At 37.2% G+C, this 21282-nt stretch overlaps 2 protein-coding genes across 2 annotated transcripts in view; both read right to left on the reverse strand.

Annotated features, from left to right (window-relative positions):
- Positions 1–3083: 3083 nt before the first annotated feature.
- Positions 3084–16529, reverse strand: LOC147135094 (long-chain fatty acid transport protein 6). Its single transcript, XM_086053276.1, has 10 exons — positions 15962–16529; positions 14967–15170; positions 13927–14085; positions 12448–12572; positions 11750–11944; positions 11461–11551; positions 11166–11364; positions 8283–8380; positions 3992–4122; positions 3084–3924 (listed from the first exon to the last, which is right to left on the reverse strand). The coding sequence occupies exons 1-10, from the start codon at positions 16434–16436 to the stop codon at positions 3748–3750; spliced, it is 1854 nt and encodes a 617-aa protein (XP_085909402.1). The 5' UTR covers positions 16437–16529; the 3' UTR covers positions 3084–3747.
- An 875-nt stretch (positions 16530–17404) lies between these two features.
- Positions 17405–21282, reverse strand: part of megf10 (multiple EGF-like-domains 10) — an 84198-nt gene continuing 80320 nt past the window's right edge. Inside the window, exon 25 of the mRNA XM_086053275.1 lies at positions 17405–21253. Coding sequence (XP_085909401.1) covers positions 21087–21253 — 167 coding nt within the window. The 3' untranslated portion in view covers positions 17405–21086. The remainder of the gene's footprint in view (positions 21254–21282) is intronic.

A 21282-nucleotide genomic window follows, 5' to 3' on the forward strand; every position in this document is an offset into this window, starting at 1 on the left:
GTGCTGAAGGTGTGAAAAGATGATGTTGAAGTTGTTGCAAAAAAAAAAAAAAAAAAAATGTTCCTTATGAAATTGTTACAAATGTTAAGGTATCTAAAGGGGACAAACAGAAACCTATTGTATTTTACAAATTTCAGGTTTAAGTCAATTTTGTGTGCACTTGTTAAATTGTAGATATACATTATTAAGCGGGATATGTGGTGTCTTGGTTCTGCCGCTAGGGGTACTACAGAGATGAGTATTGAGATGAAGAGCAGAGAGAGAGAACAACGAACAAGAGATACACAAAGAAGAAGGTAGAACAACAACTACTACGTGGCTGAAGTTATATGATGAATGCTGTTCTGAAATAAATCCACATTCACACCAAGATCAACTTGCTTCTTTGGAACACAACAATACTGCATGCCTGAAGTGTATGTGGGAGTTTGACAGACACTATAATAATAATATTAATCAGAATGCTGCATCTATCTTGTGCAGCAACTGCACATAGTTGCCTCACAGCATCAGTGTCAAAGCACATCTCAGTCCCGCCGTACACCGAGCAGTACAGCTGAAAGAGAATGAATTGGACAATCGGCATAAAAAATACAGTCGGTGACTCCCTGCTACACATCAGGAGAATTACCCCCACTCATAAAGCCATGGAAAAAATTAAGAGACCATCCTTGTTTCTTTAGTTTGCTGTTCATTTTAAATGCCTAGTACAACTATAGGTCCATTTGTTTGGACCGATCTATGAATGACAACAAAATCAGCTCACCAAAATCACAACTTCTTACATAGCTATAAAATTGTACTGTCAAAAAACGGTGCTTTTAAACATGGTGGTCTCCTCATTTTTTTTTCGATGGCTGTGTACAAACCAGAAAAAGAAAAGCATCACACCCACAGTTCTGAGATGGAAACAATGTTTTGAGGCACTACATAAACTGAACTTTCATAGATTTCTTTTGTATTGAACCACAAGCAACATCGTGTGATTGTCAAGTATGAAGCTGTTTTCCCTGGCCGCTGTAGCTTCATTACATTCATACAAAGAAAGGAAACGGGCGAGGAATAAATGGAATGTGAATATTTTAGAGGATGTTGGTTCTGTATGGACTTCAGCGAGTCTATATCTGCTTCCACAATGTCAAAGACTGCATGAGACTCCTGTACTGAATTTAAAGTAAATCATTGGAGCGGCTTTCATTGGCCAGGAAGAAAGTTGGCTGTGTTCACTTGCACAAAGGCGCAAACCTCCCTTTCTACCTGCGCCCGTCAACAAAAATACCCCCAAAAAATCTGTGCTCACAGTCCAACACCGTGGATCCACGAGAAGGGGGCCTTTGCTCAGTGCAGATGACAGAAGGTTCACACTGAGCAATGCTCAACCTCATCACTTCCTGCATGATAAAGGCACTGATGTCTGATTCAATCGATCACCTCTGGGACATGTTTTGCACATTTCACCCGCCGCCACCACGACTGAGCCTCATTTTCAATTATTTTCAGGGGTTTCGAGGACTTGGATCAGACCGTGATCTGATTTTTTCACTTTTATTCTATTGATCGTTCTTGATTTATTTTGTTCTCAATGCATTCCATTATTAAGACTTTCAACTCAAATATTTTATTTATCGTGATCTAGATTGTGGGCGGCACGGTGATCGACTGGTTAGCACGTCCGTCTCACAGCTCACAGGTCGTGGGTTCGATTCCGGCTCCGCCTTCTAGTGTGGAGTTTGCATGTTCTCCCGGTGCTTGCGTAGGTTTTCTCCGGGGTACTCCGGTTTCCTCCCACATTCCAAAAACATGCATGGTAGGTTGATTGGACACTCTAAATTGCCCCTAGGTGTGATTGTGAGAGCGGATGTTGGTTTGTCTCTGTGTGCCCTGCGATTGGCTGGCAACCAATTCAGAGTGTCCCCCGCCTACTGCCCGAAGACAGCTGGGATAGGCTCCTGCACGCCCGCGAACCTTGTGAGGATAAGCGGTAGAGATAATGGATGGATGGATGGATATCTAGATTGTGTTGCATAAGAGCGGGGCGATCGTGACTCAGGAGGTAGAGCCGTTCATGAACCTGTTCGAATCGCGCTCTGTCTGAGTGATGCGTCGTTGTGTCCTTGGGTAAGACACCTCACCCACCTTTGCTCCAGCGCCACTCACACTGGTGTATGATGGGTGTGAATGTTTGGTGGTGGTCCGAAGGGCCGTATGCGCACACTGGCAGCTACGCTTACGTCAGCCTGCCCCAGGGCAGCTGTGGCTACATACATAGTTTACCAGAACATGAATGTGTGATCGCATGAATGAAGTATTCATTCAAGTGTCTTTGAGTGTCCAGAAAAGTGCGATCTAATGCATTATTGTTATTATTATTCTCTTTGGATTTTACAGCAGTATATTCACTACCTGTAGGAAAAGTGACACAGAAAATTGATGGATCCCGACTGATGGACCCCATAATTATGTATTTTCTTGCTTGTGTTCTACTGCATGTCAATATTTCTTGTTATATGGGCATGTAGATGTAGGTTGGTGTGTATACACATGTGTATATACACATGTTACTGCGTATATCTACATAGGTTTGATTCTAAATGTTTGCCGTCAATGTTATACATTAATGGCCACATTATGCCGCCGCCCCTGTGTGACCTATATCTTTGCTACTGTAACAATGAAAATTTCCCCACTGTGGGATCAATAAAGGCATTCTTATCTTATCTTATCTTATTTGTTTGTTTTGTTGTTTTTGCTGCATTATGTTATTATGTGATAGGAATGGGTGGAGTATTGCATACTCCATTAAAATTCTATTAAACAAGCTGGAATTATTCTCTACTTTAAAAGGCCATATACTGTTTTATTGGCAAATATAATGCATTGCTAATGGGGCTGCACAATGCAAAGAAAAACATTGTCATTGCAATAATGGCCCAAGGCAATATGCGTATAGCAAAGACGTGCAGTAAATTGGAAATAGAATTGTATGCTTCCCTCTCATTTTGACCACTCAGATCACATTCAACCTTCAATGGGCATCGCCATCCAATAGGTGAACAGTATCTAGGGCCATTACCAACACCAAATAACTTCAAAATTTATATAAAACAAAATTGTAAGTTATTACATTTAATTAGCTAAGAATACATTGAGCTTGCTTATTTTACTGCATGAAAATAAAATATTTCAATGAATTGATGGATAGATAATACAAATGCCATTTCTTAATCCTACATGTTAAAGAGGAAGTCAACCCAAACACATTTTTTTCCAAGAGTATGTTCTATGCAGGCCCACTAACTGAAACAAGGCATTCTGATTAATATTGTGTTTGTGGAATAAGACTTCATCCACCCATTTTTACCCATCTAAAGGGGCGGGCATTTTGTGCATTTCTGTCGACTGAAAATGACATCACAGTTGTTCAAGGCTCAAGGTAACAACCAATCACAGCTCACCTGTTTTCTGAAGCTGAGCCATGATTGGATTTTGCTGCGTAACTTATATTCCACAAATGCAATAATATTAATCAGAATGCTGTGTTTCAACTAGTGGGCCTGCATATATTTTTGGGTTGACTTCTCTTTAAATATCGCAATAACATCAATATCTTAATATCAACACCCATATCACATACATATTTTTCCAATATCATGCAGCCCTAATTGCTAAATACCTATTTATAATTATAAATTATTAATTACTATTGCTCTAATGGCACTTATTACTTGTTAGATATTCTCTCAGATACTATAGTTTGATTTTTCCAAACACAATATCCTCATAAAGAGAGACGTTGAGGAGAAGATAGTCCTTCTGAGTTATATCTAAGAAATACAGGTGATCCTTTGTGATTTCTGGGTTAAATCCTTCCTGGACCAGCTTCCCTTTCTGCTGCTTAAAAGTCTCAGTCACATCCAGAGAGGTCTGAAAACACAAGTTGAGCAAGTAAAAATATGTAAAAATACCAACTGCGGTTGAGAAGGTGACATACCTGTATTCTGAGAAACCGCGGCCAGGCGTATGCAGGAAGGGTTTCAACCAAGTGGTAGTAAAGTTTTGGACCAAGCAATGTGTGCTCTTGTTTTAAAACAATTGCAGCCATGCCAACTCGACCTTCATATCCTGCAATCAATATCACAATCAAAACAAAAGCAAGCATGTTTCACTAGCAATGCAATTTAAAAATCAAACCCAACACTAAGGATTCACACAATGACTATGTTTACATGCAGTCAATAACCTTTTAAAACCCTGAATATTAGCTGAAAGTTAGCAGTTACCATTTCTGTTATGTGGATTTATTTTGGTATATTCAACCTCCCACCACTTGGGGAAGCAGGGGAGTCAATTTGCCACTGCCACGGGGCTATATAATTAAGGCAGTGACGAAACCCAGGTGTTGCGAGGGTGGAAGGTAGGGTTGCCAACCGTCCCTTGAAAAACGGAATCGTCCCGTATTTAGGAACGTAAGTACACGTCCCGTATTGAGTTGTAAAGGGACGCACTTTGTCCGGCAATATCGTCAGAGTAAAAAAAAAAATGAGTGAAATGTCGGTGGAATTACAGTTCTTTAACACACCACCTCCGCAAAGGCTAACTTCAAAATAAAGCTTACCAAATAATACATTTCATCATTGATACCAATGCAATAGCCTTACTAAAACTATTACTTTGAAGTTGACCTCCGTGGTGGCGTGACAGTTACCTTGACTTCCGTTTTCGACGTCTCAATTTGCCACCTACATCAACGCAATACCATCCGGAAGTCATATTCCGTCGCGAATATTTATATATATATATATTTTTTTAATTCTTCAGAAAATTCACATACAAACCAATAAGCCACGTATTGGTCTAGAAATTTGAACAGTTGAAACGGCAAATAAGAACATAAAATATAAAAAAAATACAAAATAAAATAAAACAAGATAAATAAAAAAAAATAAAAAATGTGAGGGTCTCAATCAAGAAGAGCAAAAAGGTCCATCAAAGAAAATAGTCTCTGGCCATTTTTGTTTGACATGTAATACAAGGATTTTTTGTAAGTGTGAGATCATTCCTCTAACTGTTGATGTGAGGCTTCGCTTTGATGGATTTACACCTATGGATGAAATGTTTTGCAAGAGAAAACAAATTGTTCACCAAAAAGTCAGAGTCCTTCTCCTTTAACTGAACTCCAACTTTAATGGACATACAGCTTAAAGGGTGCAACACAATTTGTTTGCATACTAACCAGCTCTGTAAGGCTAACCAAAATTCTGACACAAGTTTACAATCAAAGAAAATATGCTCCACCATTTCCACGTCATTCTCACAAAATCCACAGAAGTCATTGTCCCAATTAAATCTTATACGTAAGAAATGCTGAGATGGATAAATGTCATTCCAAGTTTGAAAGGAGACTTCTTTTGCTTTGTGAGGAATTGGATAAGATAAATAACGTTTTCTAATTATTTTTGCTTCATCAGGACTGAAATCACGTAGAACATATTTTCTTTTTAATAAGAAAGGAAAGTGTCTTTTAGTTAAAACACTCCTAATGAACTTATTACAGAAATTATTACTATCGAAGTTGAATCCTTCTATGCAGAGTGAACTAATTTCTGGAACATTTAAATACATCACCCATTGTTGAGTCATTGTTTTAAAGGGGTCTGGAATGGCTTTGATTATTTTATTGAATTTTCTAAGTGAGCGGTGAAAGTTATATTTAAGACATAAGTCCTTGTGACTTAAGAAATTACCCTGATCATTCATTAAATGTAGACAGTCCAAATTCCTTTATCCATCCAGCTTCCTAAAAACAATAACTGACGATTGGTCAAAATATATCTGTTGTTCCATAGGGGTGAATTGTGAGGAGTAAAATTGTGTTTATATAACAAGTTCCAAAAAAAGGAGAACTTGCTGGTGATAGTCTGACAGTTTCACTGGCAATTTACATACATCAACAGAAACAGAAAGTTAATTCCACCCATTTTCTGAAAAATTGCGTTGGCAATGGTAAACCAAAAGGAATCTTTGTGTGTAATCAATGCATTGAGCCATTTTAATTTTAGAACACAATTCATGACTGAGAAATCTATAGCATTTAAACCACCCTCTTCAACACTCTTAACCATACCAGCTCTTCTGGTATATTGACATTTGTTTTTCCAGATGAATTTGAAGTTTATGCCAGTTATGCGTTTTGTCATTTTGTCTGAAATTTCAAGTGAAAAAGCAGGATAGATAGCTTCTGAGAGACTTTCCATTTTTGACAGCAGCACCCTACCAAATATAGTAATATCCCTCTGTAGCCAAGAGTTCAAGATGGATGTACATTTATCTACATTTTAGCCAATATTTTCTTTTTCTCTTAATTCTTTGTCTTTGGTAATAACAATTCCCAAATATTTGACTTTAGTTTGAACAGCAATATTACATATGGCGGATGCTGGCTGATCATGAAGGGCACAAATTTCACATTTATCAATATTTAGTTTCAGGCCAGATGCTTTGGAGAATTGACCAATGGAAACTAATACTTTGTAATCTTTTTTTGCAACCCATTTTTTAAAAATAGTGTTATATCGTCCGCAAATTGGCTAATTAAGATATTTTTCTCCCAAATTTTTATTCCTTCAGTACCGCAAAAATTTGCGGTCCGTTTAGCACCTTCTGGCTACTTGCCGGGCTACCCTTCCGTCCGTTTATCTGGCTGGAAAAAATAGTACCCGCCTATGGGCCGGTCCGTCTATGATTTTAAATGGTTTCCATTAGCATTTTCGACTACAAACTGCGACCAACTACCGCAAACTTTTGATCCATTTATCCGTCTAACCCTCCCACCCTGCACCCCCCCAAAAAACATGTCACATTCACACAGTGCACCATGTGGTTATTTTGTGTACTTACATCATTCTGCTCACATGCACTTATTTCATTTTCAAACTTAAAACCAAAAGTTTGTTTAAAATGGCTAATTTTTGGCAGCTCTTCTCACAGTTTAAGCTGCTTGACGATGCTGTCGAGTTCTCCTGCATTCGACTCCTCCATCTCCGTTCTTCTTAGTCTTCTTCGTCTTCTTCTTTGTCGTCTTCTTCTTCGTGACACGCATGTCGTATGTCGTGTTCTTTAATTGAACAAATAAAAATGCGGGACAACTGCGAGCTTGTCAATAGCTTTTCCTTACTCCTGCTTAAATGCCAACAGCGCATCTTCAATGCCTCACGTCAGGTCCATGACCAAAGATCGTCACGCACTCACACACATAAGGTGTGGTGAAACAAAAAAACAATGTGAAACAACAACATATCATGACAAAGGAGCAGCAGGCTTGGAGGATTGGGAGCAAGTTAGTTCTATAAAATAGATGCGAAATAGGCGCGGAAATTTTTAAACGATTACATAGACAGGAAAAAATGGGCTTCCAACTATGCTTAGTCCAACTATTCTTCAAGTTTCCTATCAGTCGTTTATCACCTCCAAAATGGGCATCCGTCATAGCGTAGGCGGACCGGTCCGTCACTTGCGCGGAAATACACAAGCATAGGTAAACAATCACGAAACTCAGAGACGGAGCACAAAAACACACTTTTGAAGCGAGGAGGAAACCGACTGCTTTGTTCCTGTGGAGAGTGACATGAATATAATGTGTTTTATGGACGGAAGAAAGTAATAAGCGGAAATGGTGTCTATTTGCGTCACGACGTCTGTGCGGCGCCGTTTAAAATGGGTCATTCAAATGCGAGAGTAACTCTGTCCGCTCACGCATGTAAATGGGTTATTCCGAATGCGTCAGAGATCAGAATTTTTATCTTAATCCAAATATTGCCTGCATGTAAATAAAGTCATTGATTTAATTAGGGTTCCTCAAGTAGGTACACTATCAACAGTTGGGTCGACAATAACTGAAATTGGGTCAAAAGAGGACAAATTTAAATTTTGGGGTTCTTTATTGAACCGCCAAAGTTGGGTCAAATGAATAAAATGTAATAAAAATTAATAAAATTTATTACAAATTTAGTTTTTGTGGTGCATTCATTTGACCCGACGTTTTGCATTAAAAAAAATGGGTCAATCACTTTTTGACCCAATTTGGGTTATTTTGACTGTTAACTGTTTATATAGTGTAGGTGCTGTAAGTGGAAAAATTGGTAGATGGGTGTATGGATAGTAAACACGCTTTCCACAAAAAATAAATAAATACATGAATGGACATTTTTTTTCCCCAAGATCTTGTTCTAATGCTCAACATGTGTACAGTATCACATGCAAGTGCAGCAATGAACAATACATACCTGGTACAGTGACTCCATAAACACTGGCCTCTTGAATAAAATCGAGATGACATATAACCTCAGAAACCTCCATAGTGGACACATTTTCTCCTTTCCACCTGTATGAGACACATATTGAGATGTTTTTTTCTTTCTTTTTTTGCTCTGAGAAAATACATACTGCTTCGCGCACTTCTTATTCATAAACAATTGCACACTTTAATGGCCTTATAACTTCCAGTTAATGGTTAACTTTAATGTCATGTCTTTAACTAAATGAATTTCTCATTGAGGGATCAGAAATAAAACATGGTTAGTCACATTGTTAGTTAACAGCACTGTCAAAGTTAACCATGTGGTTAACATCACTGGTTAGTGCCCATTAATCTCACAATTCCTCATTTTGTTTGTTTCGGTTTTGGGAAAAAATGTGATAGCCAAATGATCCCAAGCACTCCTAGGAAAACAAGAAGCAGTAATTTCTCTGCTGATGAGGAAAACATAATGTAGTCTACGTTTGAAACCAGGGTACACATTCCCTATTCGTCCAGTGGCCAATGATGAGTTGAAACGGTTTGTGGCGAAGAGCCAAATATAAGTCCGTCCAAATTTTCCCAGGGGAATCCTCTTCAAAAGCAATGTGACGAAGCACAAATGTCCGTCTGTAAATAATGTGAATAATACTACAATTCTCCATATGACTGTTTACCGTATAAACACAAAATTGTTTGTCAAAAAACATGGCTTGTCAATCCAAAGATGCATGATTTTTTACATTTGCTAGTGGTGAGAGCATAGTAGCAACGGTTAACAAGCTAGCCCCTTTGCTATGACCCTAGAACAAAACAATACGTGAATAACACTCACGTTTCTGCACCAAAAATCAGCTCCATTGACCCCGAATTGCACAAAACTTATTCTCCCATCCCTTGCTAAAAAAAAAGGAACAAAGATGAGTGACTGGCCCGCTGATAAAACAACCGACACGGTGAGGAGAAACGCGCTTTCCTATGAATGCATGAAAAATAAGGATAATCACACGCTTTCAAGAGAGGGAAGGCGGCCAGTGTCTCAGAATGTTCTAAAACCTTGATAGAAAATATCTATCAAGTGCTGACGCACTTCTTCCATAGTCCATGGTGGACTGACTGACCTCAAACAAACATGCTTTCAGTGGTGGAGACATACGGAAGGCTCAACAAAACTAGGGGAACCCTAGAAAAATTTGTTGTCCACCAGGTAACGCCAGAACTAGATGTGGTATGTACATGTATGTAAATAATTGATCAAGGTTAATATGGGAATGTGCAATGAATGTCAGCATTGTGTAACATAATAATAACAAACATAATAATTTTGGGGTGGAATAAACAAGTACATTGAACAGACAGGTAATTTATTGATTGATTGACATTGATGAATAATAGCTAAAGAATACACACACACAGCCTTACATTAATTACAAGTTCAAACAGATATGCATAATTTTTACTCTACAGGCAGTCGATATACTACACTTTAATTATAAATATAGTAGAAAAACATTAAAAAAAAAATATATATATTTTTTCCCTTTTATGATCGTTCTTCATCCAATCAAATGTGTTTACCAAGTTCTGGTGGGCGGGACCAGAGCCAGCAGTCTAGTTCCGCCAAGGCAGAAAGCTCTTTGCCCTTGGCAATACATAGCAAAAATTCTGATTGGATGACAATACAACCTTCTAAATTATGGGTTAATAAATATATTATACAGTATATACGAATTAATTGCAGATATCAATACTTTAGTTTGAGAATCCATACTTAAAATTGAGCACTCTGGATTGGAATATCGATATTTTGGTATCGATCTGCCCATCCCTAGTTGAAGGCAGTCAGGTTGGCCGTCCCTGCGGTGAGGTGTTATTTATTTTTCCGGGAGTTACCCCTGACGTTACATAACGTGTAATGTCTTATATAAATCAGCATTAGCCATGAACGCTATCTAGAGTTAATATACATTGAGAGTTAGCCACAATGTGAAAAAGTTAGTTAGACCTTAGGTGTGTTAACTTTAACGTCTTGAGTTTTGAACAATAAGACAACGGTGACGTTACAGTTAACAATCAGTTAAATTTACCAATGGTTAAAAATTAACAGAGTTTAACTCTCCTTCCTGACTTTTTTACCTAAAACGCTCACGTGGCTAATCCGTTCAACCTAACTCAAGCAAGGATCAAAATTATGTTGAAAATATGCGTATCTGATGGAAATTTGTAACGTTTGCAGCAGCAAAGAACGTGGCTTTATGGATGTAATGCTTGGTGTGGATAAACTATTTTACTGGAATACTTTTACTGGACCCATGTTGACATAATAGGACCATTTTTGAGGCATTGACATTGTCTTGGAAATTTATGAGGCTGAAATGGTGAGTTCCGTATCTTTTATGTGTTTGCGAGTGTCTGACTTAAATGCTCGCTGAGCCTGCAGATTTGATTGTGTCTTAAAATGTTAGGCATTATTCAAATCTCCAGGAACTCAGCTTTTTAACGATGTATCACATGCCCAGGCAGGTTTCCAGGTAGTGGCGTAATTCCCCCGTCTGACAACTGTCCTGCATGCGGGATGCTGGAACGTTAATTAAACAACCAACATGGTGCCCAGGTAATCCTCAAGTACCACTTGGGTAGGCCATGGGCCTGTTCTAAAAGAAGCTTATTGATTACAATAATAATAATAAGATAAGATGATTATTGATGGTAATTTAATTTTCTCAGACTGTTGCAGGACTGATCATTTGAGAATATATAAGATTGCTTCACCACCCTAGAGAGTTTAAGAGGTTTAGAAAATGGATGGACAGGTGAAAAAAATCATATGATGTGGAAAATGGTTTCTGCCACAAGCAATGGTGATCGGTACCTGAAAGTGTCTCCAATGCGGTCATGAAAGTAAAGAAAATCTCTGTGGTCCTGCAGCAGGAGGTCTCCAGTGTTAAAATAGACATCACCCATCACAAACACATCCTTGATCAACTTCTTCTCAGACTGGACCTTATTTCCAGCGTAACCCAGGAACTGGTTCATAGCTGTCACAGGAGCGACCAGGATACCAGCATCACCTGCTCAAATAAAATAAACAAAGAGTCAAGTGAAACTAATAAAACATCTTTCAACAATAACGTCGTCATCGAATACATACAGATCATGGAACAGACCTGTCTGTGCTCGTACACATCTTCCAGACAGTGTTCTCAACGGTTCATATGTTTGTGTGTCATATCTCAGGAGTTCAAATGGCACCGAAAGCTGTAGAATCAAAAACGAATTGATCACATTCTCAGTCGATCATACTGTATTAACGACTGAGTGAGTGGGGAGTAAGCAATGACTAAACATTAAAGACTTCCAAATGATTTGTGCAGGATACATTTCAAACAGAACAGACCATTCTATTATTGTTTTAATAAATAGTATTTTGTTGAGTTAAAAAAAAAAGGTTCTGACCTTGTTGAAGTAGCTTGCTCTCCCAATGGGTCCGACCTCATCGGTGTAGTTGAGGAAGCCAATGCTGGCCTCAGTTAAACCATAACCTTCTCTGATCTTGATTGTACTAAAGCGTTTAGCAAATGCCTTCCACACATCTGATCGAAGCCCACTTCCTGCTGCAAGCCAAACACTGTGACTGTTCTCTTCTGGAACCTGCATATAAAAGAGCAATATTTGCCTTAAACTGAGATATTCAGCATATAAACATTTAGGAGAATATCCCTGGCTTGTTTCGTTTCATTTTCATATGCCTCTTTATGTACCATTGCAGAATCAGTCATTATTAAAACAATTATCAGGGATTTCCAAAGGTGCTTAATCTGAAATCTTGATATCCCTCGTTTGCAAGTTGTAGATAACCTATTCTTTTCAACAGAGTTCATTGAACATGTCTAGTTACCAGGTAATTGATGGAAAATAGTTAATTTTCAGATAAACCATGAATAAAGAAGAAAATGAGGATTTTGTCATTCAGTTCGTGATCGAGTATTGATTTTCCTGACCTGACACAGTAAATAAACATCATAAGGAATCCAGTTTTCAATGAAACTATAATACTGTAAATAAATGGTCATAACTTTCCATTATTAGTTCATCTGATATTTTGGAACGAGACACAAATCTGAGTAAAAAAGTGTTTTTAAATGTCATCTTACCACGGCATGGTTGACCAGATATCGGCAGAGCTCTCCTATGTACTGCACCACTGTCACATTGTACTTCACGCAGTCCTTCCAAAACTGACTGGCTGAAAACTTCTTCTTTAAGACACAAGTTGCGCCTTTGATACAAATGAAGAAAAAGACATGGCAGACAAATAGCATCGATGATTATGAATAGGCCAACACAAAGGCCATTACTACTACGATGCATGCTAACAATGCTGATGAAAGTTAAGTAATTACTAGGGCTGTGCAATTAATCGAAATTCAATTACAATTAGGATTATTACACTCCACTATTACAAAACTGGCATAATCTTTTTTTTAAATTTTTATTATTATTATGCATGATTATTAATATGCGTTTGTATCCAACTCAATTTTTGTTTACACAAGGAAATCATACTTGAATTTATACATTTGCACCTTTTATTTTATAACTAATTGTAGAAATTTAGTTTGGTCTAAAGTTCCAGCTTGGGGCCAGAAGGAACATATGTTGTTTTGGACATAGGAAATAATGTGAACAAGTTGGTAGGATTATGATTACGTTTTTTGTTGTACAATTGTGCTGCATTATTATTGTTGTTCTTTTTTAATTGTATGTGCTTCATGGTTTACAATGGTTGGTGCTGTCCAATATTCTCACTTGTCACAACACGCCTTCCTGAGCAGCATATTTGCATAGATCCTTCCCACTATAGACCACAAGCCGTAGTGCGGCCTGGTATCTTTAAATTAGATAATTATGGCACCTGAGGGTGTGTGAGACAGGAAGCCAGGCGGAAAAAGTGGTTGACCACACATACATTACATATCACAAGCTGACCGAACCATAGTTAACCATGATGACAGATTTGATTTGTTTGGTTCGAGGACGATGGGGAATGTTTTGATTTTTTGTTAACATTTTGAATCGCCATTTGTTCCACTCTGATCAGTGCGTCAACAACCCCGCCCAAGTGGCTTGATTTTGAATGGATAGAAGGCCATTACAATAGTGTTTCAAAGAAACGTATTTGTCTTTTACATTTAAACATTTTCTGGTGTTGAACCAAAAAATAAATGATCGCTTGAATAATCGTAATTTCAATTATTACCCAAATTATCGTGATTCATATTTTTTCTTCCATAATCGAGCAGCCCTAGTAATTACTGCTCGCCATTCTAGGTGCATGGTATTCTAATCTATTGAATGTAATTTTCTTGTTTGTAATTGTAATCTGTCCAATACTGCACATTGTATTGTTATGAGATGAATTGTTCACCGCTTTTTTGGCCAGAGGGCCCTTGAAAATGAGACCTCGATCGGCGTTTTATTCTGGTTAAAGAAAGGTTGTGATTGATTGACTGATTGCGATACTTTGTTGCACACCACGCAGAGAAGCAGACCACACACATGCAGACATGCAAGCAGAGATGTGTGCAAAGTGTGATTGCTCAGCTTTGCCTACTGTTCTCACACGTTCTCACCAAGCTGTATGCATCCTCCAATGCCTAACAGGGAAGCAGACATGTGGTAAAGAGGAAGAGTGATATAGATGATGTCATCAGATGTAGCTCCGCACATTTGAAAGAATGCCATACTCATAATGGCTTTAAGATGACCCACACGTGCTGCCTTTGGGAAACCTGACAGAGAAAGGGACATCATTTACAGCTGAAATTAACAGGTTCAGTTCCAACTATTCAATAAATAGTGGACAGAGTGCGTAAAGTATCGCATTTCTGAATTGGTTCCACTCTGTGAGCTGATAGGAGTTGAATAGTCTACAATGCTAACAGACAGACAAAAATAGGCAGATAGCACAGATGTATGGATTTAATACCTTGCGAAAGTATTCGTACCCCTTGAACTTTGCCGGATATTGTCACATTATTAGCCCAAATGTACTCATATGTTTACATTTGGGGATTTCATGTTATAGACCAACACAAAATAGTACATGATTGTGACATGGAAGGAAAATGTTATGTAATTTCAAATATTTTTACCCAGAAAATGAGTAATGAGTGGTGTGAAGAAGTATTCAACCAGCCTGAGTCAATGTGTTGTAGAATTTCCTTTTGCTTAAATAACAACTGCAAGTCTTTTGGGGGTATGTTTCTACCAGCTTTGCACATTCGCTGACAGATTTTTTTTCAACCTAGTCTTCTTACAGCACAGTTAGAATGAATGATTATTGGTGAATAGCAAATTTCCAAATTTTGTCCAAGATTCTCGATGGGATTTAAGTCTGGACTTTCTAACGCCCGAATCCTAACACCTAAATATGCTTTGATCTATATGATAAAATCACAATAAAAGGCGTTTCCATTTGCAGTAGTAGCGTGACAAAATGTGGAAAAGTTCTCAAGGAATAATACAAAGTACATTTTGCAAGCCACGGCTGTGAGAGTACAAATTAATGAGGCCATAAAAAATGCAGTGCTTGTTTTTTTTATACATCATCTCTAAAGAAAAAATATAGATTTTAAACATATTTTAGAAGGAAACAATATTCATGCAATACCTGTGGTTCCTGACGTAAATATGAAGAGGAAATTGGACATGATGTCGAGTTTGAGCGGCCCATTTTTGTTTTCTGTTGACATGTTCTCTACCTTATCGAGTAAACTGATGAAACCCTCAGAAAGTGGTGAGTGGTGTACTACCAACACAGATATGTTGTTTTTCTGTAAGTCAGGCAGCACTATCTTCACCAAATGATCCAAACCTACAAAAACAGACACAATGAGCCATCCGACTATTACTTTACAGGTTAGTCAAATAACAATATGATGACATTATTGTCTTCAACTCTAATAAAAAAAACCTTAGCACATATTTCTCCTTACAACAGTGCGGCTAGAGACTAGGACAATAAAACATTGAAAGTAAAAAGCCCACATAATCATTTCAGTTTGATTGGTGAAACATACACCAATAAGTGTAAGTTAATGGTTGGTCATCATACTTTGCTTTTTACTGACAATTATTGTATCACTCCAAGTGATATTATTCAGTTAGTTTGACAGTTACAAAGTGAACATTGTACAGGTTTCATTTGCATTTACATTCCTTGTGTGTGAATTTGTTAGTGATATTCATGTCAGCCACAATAATAATGCCACTAATAAAATGAATATGAAACTCATGGTCTGAATGCATTTATGATTGTGAATTGCACGTTGTCAGGCATATACAGTAGAAATGTCATCATTAAGGTGGCATTCTTAATATTGCCTATACAAATGGCAGATCAGATTTAGTCCCTTGATGTAAGTATGTAAAATGTCAAATTGCGAATGAAAATCTTTTAATAAACTATTGTAGCCACGACGGTGTGTTTAAGTTTGTCAATGATTTAGGCTTACTTCTCCTATATTCTGGGACCACAAAAAGTATCCTACCTTTCATCAAAGCGGTGTCAAAAAATGACATCAGAATTTATCACAATCACAGCTCAGAAATTATTAAAGCGTTAAAACAAGAAGTGGGGCTCAAATGAGAGGAAATGTGCAATACCTGCGCCCACAACAAGCGTCTTGGCTCCACAACTCTCAATGCAGTGAAGCAAAGGTTTAGCTTTAATGTTGGTGTTAAGAAACGCTACTTCACATCCCAGTTTACTCAATCCCAGCCATACACAAATAAAATCCGGGTCGTTGCACATCAACAGAGCAACAATGTTTCCTTGTTTCAAAGCTCTCTCCCTGAATGCGTTCGCAAACTGGTTACTTCTTCTGTCCACATCTTGGTACGTCAGCCTTTGGTTTTCAAAGATAATGAAAGGCTTGTTCGGGTTCCTATTCGCCTGGAGGCGAAAGCAGTCCAAATATGTGATGATTCCTTGCTGCATGCGAGTTTGCAACGACTTTCTGTACATCCGGAGTTTCAAATAATACTTTAAATCCACCCACAAAAAGGGATAATATATTTTCTGATAGAGAAGAAGAGCCAGCAAAGCCGCAAAAATACTCGTTAACACAGCAGTCAACATCTTCGTGTTAAAATCCGACTTGTTGCAAAACGTTTGACAAGCAGCAGGAATGGGTGGAGGAACGCCGCAGGGAAGCCACAACTATTGGCAGTTCCACAGCAACCTATCAGATGCCAGAATGGAAAGGCGCAGTTTTAAAGTCGCTTTTATATCGAAACACATTTTATTAGGACACCTGGAAGAATGACTATACTCATCATTAGGTGCAAAGTGTGCTGCGTTACCGACTCGGGGAGGCTACACACTATGAAAACAACCATACTGTCCTCAAGGACGTCACTAGGTTTTATGGACAAGGGGCCTAGCCCCCAGGAGATGCACAGGATGCAAGTGGACATAGCGCCAGAGCACAACATTTCACAAACAGCTACAAATATGTTATATATAACTATATATATAACTATAACTATATATATACATATATATATATATATATATATATATATATATATATATATATATATATATATATATATATATATATACATATATTTGTATTTATTTATTTTTTTTCTTTTGTACTCTACCCCTAAATGAGACCTTTGATCAGCGACATCCCACTGAAAGAGTGTAGGAAAATGTAACTACAAACATGTCAGTAAATCCTACTTGAACACCTGAACTTTATTTGAAGTTAATCACAGGCCCTTTTAATGGTTTTAGTGGTTGTGTACTGACTACAGTTCAGCATAATTTTGAATGTTATTGGTTAATCCTGAACACAGTCACAATCCCTGTTATAGGACAGTGTATGCACATTTGTTAAACAATATCTCAGTTTTGTTTTGCTTTTAGGAACTTCTCTCTAAAAGTTGTTTTTTTCAATTGAGATATACATATTGAGATTATATAGGTCACAATAATAGTGGATTACATTCTGAAATTCATCTTGGTCTCATTTTTTTAGATCATGAAAAAAAGAAGGCATTTGAATAGGGTTGTGTAGACATTTTATATGCACTGTGAATGTTCAATGTGACCACAATCAGCTGAGCAAAATACAATTTGCCAGAAGAATACAAACAACATAAAAGCATATTAGAAAATAAAATGGACACATAATATAAACCATAATGTAAACATACCACATATAAAAAAACATGATCTAGTACTCAGAAACAATACAGCTTTTTTCATTTTTACATCAGACCAGATCAAAGTATAAACATTATATACAACATTTCAACAAACAGAAAATACAGTGCCTTGAAATTGTTTTTCCATCCCAGGTTAAGACAGGTAATGAATGACAATTAATGGCATCATCACTTTATATGGGAATTGTTTCAAATTTAAATCACACTTTATCAAAGCCAAAGACCATCTTAAGCTTACATTTAATTATGATCTGGACCCAGCAAATTGCCTCAAAAAAGAATGCAGTTTCCCATTGATTCTTAGGAAGGTTCTTAATGTTCAAGATAAATTTGTTGATTGGATGCCTGCCTTACTATTTGGGAACTAAATTGAACAATCAAACTCATATTATTTGACAATATCACATTAATTACATTAGGGTGACACTGTTAAGACACATCAAAAACCGTGACCAAACCTGATCATTTTAATGTTAACTTATGAAGGTATTTTAATAAAATATCAAAATGTGTTAAAATAACACTTTAATTCAGCCTTGTGACATAGGAGCTAAAAGTTACACATTTTCACAAATTTCGATTCAAATAATTTCTTTTAACTGAAAGCAAAGGAAGTACTTAAAAGTCCTGGCTCTTGTCACACTGCTTGATTTCTTGGATTTGCTGATACTTGTGATTACAACTTTACAAACAGCTACCCGACTAATTCATGCAAGGCACAGGTCACATGGCAAATTGCTCCATCATCAAATATTCGAAAATTATACTTTTGTATGTGTTTGATGATCATTAAACATATTGATTTTATTTTGCTTTGATTAATATTAATGTACTGTACCTCCTAAATTGGATTGAAGGAAAATACAATTAGGAAGGAAAAATCCATTGTTTAGTTCATCAGCGCAAGTCTGTAATAAATACTGACTGACAAAGGGTTCTACAACTTTTCCTTTTCACGGCATAACAATTTCAAACAATGCAGCGTATGCACCACAGGTTGCTTTCAAAGGTACAGAAATCCAATCCTGAAGCTGAGCTCACATCACAAGCTGCAGTGATCCATGCACTGTACGTACTTGTATGTTTTCTACTGTACACACTGTAGTTAAAAGAGGATCATTGGGTCCCAGTGAACCTTGGGTCCCAGTGAACCTTGGAGCGCATAGGAAATATGGATTGCAATCGCTTGGCAAGACAGTATATTAAGACAATCATACTTTGACAATTATATCAAGACAATTACAGAAGTGTTCAAAATATGAAAAAATAAAAGTAAAAGAGTGATAGTGGAGATTATTCTGTAAAAAACTAGATACAAAAGTAATACATATGAATGATTAGTAAAGACGAAAGTGGTAAAAAAAAAGGGTCTGATAATACGTGATTATTTTAACAGGAAATTAAGTGATATTTATGACTACATTAAGTGAAGTACTTTTTCTTTTGTATGAATGGAATATTGAATCAATGTCATCTCTTAATGGAATTTAAAGCATCTGCAGACATCTAATTTACATGATCGAAAACAAACTATCGTGTGCATAACACACAATGCTATTTATCATACGAATTATCATCTTCACTCTTCCACATAAGACTGAAGTGGTACAGAAAATATATATTTTGATTTATTAGATACTCACTGGCTACTCACACTACGATAAAAAGGCATGATTGACTTGGAACTTTCAATCACGAAGGCCTCCCTTTAAGATGTTTCCTGGCTTCCTTTGTGACCTCCTAGATGAGTCATTGCTTCACTGCTGTTCACCACTGTTCCATACTTTCTACTTTCTCAATTTGCGGATAATGACCCTCGCCATGATTCACTGGAAGCTTTAGGAATTACTTTGTAACCCTTTCCAGACTGATAGATTTCAATTATTGGTACTTTATTTCTCATCTGTTCTTGAATTTTTTGGGATCATGGCATTTTGTTGCAGCTTTTTGAGATCTTTTGGCTGACTTCATTTTGTCAGTTCTTTTTAGGCGGTTTCTTGACTGAACAGGTCTGGAGATAATCAGGTGTGGGTGTAGTCAGTAAAAATGACCTGATAAATTAGCCACAGTAAATTCATGATTTAACAAGTACTTTTTCACAAAGGGTCAGGTAGCTTTGTATAGTTTTTTTCCCTTAACAAATCAAATCACCATTTAAAAACGACATTTTATGTTTAGTTAGGTTTGTCTGATCTTTACATTTGTTTGACGATCCTAAACATTAATGAAGTGGGTAAACTGCCCAAAAAATTCTAAGGGGGCAAATACTTTTTCTTGTACATGCACTTTGACTTGATGTAAACCTTTGTTTATATTCCTCTCAGAGTTCCTGCACCAGCATTCTCGCCTTGTTCACCAGAACCCCCCCACCCGTGGGCCTCCTCTTACAACCCTATCCGGATTCAACCCCCCTGGCTTACATATAAATCACATAAATCTGTTAGCTCCTGGTCTGCTCTTGGGTCCTCCTTCTCGCGTAGAACCATAATAACTTTTCCCTTTAGCAGTTGTCAGATAACGTCTACACTAATAAGGAGTATTCGGATCAACGTGAAAAGAAAAACAATGGAAATTTACATACAAGATAATGAGAAAAGGTTATAATAATAAGTAATGAGTCATGTTCCAATTTCAACTCCTGAATACAGTCATGTCTATCAGGTAATATAACGGATTCCTTTAAAAGCACTTCTGATCAAACAACCCAACAAAATAGGTGATTTTACTCCATGTAGCTCTACAGTAATTAAACTGATAACACGGATGATGGTGTTGGTACACAAAAATGTTTGTATACAATGATAGACAAACAACTTTTCACATTCACACCAGTGGGAATTTTTTTAGATTCAATTAATGCAGTGTTTCCCAACCTTTACTGACACAAGTCATACATTTTACATTAGAAAAATCTCACATCACACAACCAAACAAAAATGAAATAAAGATGATCTCCCAATTTACTCATAAATTGACCCAAGTTAGTGTGAACTCTGGGCCTGTTCAATTGAAAATAAGAATAATAATTGGAGACACTTGTTTATTGTTCCAACTGCAATTTAATGGAAAAACTTTTATTTGTTCTGTGTGTCATTATATTCTGTTAGCATATTGTAGATGGCTGAGCAAAGACATATTTGTAGTTAATTTTCGGACAAATGTGAAATTGGCAAATTTCGCAGAATTTATGATGATCTCTCACGGTACATAGACTAAAAGTATGCCACAGCACCCTGGTTGGGTATCACCGAATTAAACTACGATGTGTGTTTTTGGAATGTAGGAGTACTCTGTGAACCATCCCGATTATTATAAAATATTTGGAGGTGCTACACATCACGCCTCAAAATTGCTTAGTTTGAATCACTTAAAAAAAACAGTTTCAATTGAAAATACAAATTGTAAAATCATATTTTGTATACCCACTATGTTTATAAATGTGATCAAAGGAAAGCGGAAAAACACAACGCAACAAAAATGGAAGAATGTACGCAAACTTTTGTCGCTTCCAGTTGTGGAGGTGAAAACATATTTCTGCGGTGAGTCTCTGTTGTCAGTCACTATCCAGCTCTTTGTCCTCTGATGTTGGACTTTCTCGGGGTGGTAGAACATCATAGTGACAGGGGATATGGCTGTTTTTTGGTAGATCATATGGGTCCTGGCCTGGCTGAATGCAGTCACTACTTTGTCCAGTGCCACGAATAGTGCTTACAGTTGGCTCTGAATGAAAGACACATGAGATGACATTC

The sequence above is a fragment of the Filicampus tigris genome, chromosome 15 (assembly GCF_054856515.1).
Source record: "Filicampus tigris isolate MCC_2025a chromosome 15, RoL_Ftig_1.0, whole genome shotgun sequence".
Taxonomy (NCBI): domain Eukaryota; kingdom Metazoa; phylum Chordata; class Actinopteri; order Syngnathiformes; family Syngnathidae; genus Filicampus; species Filicampus tigris.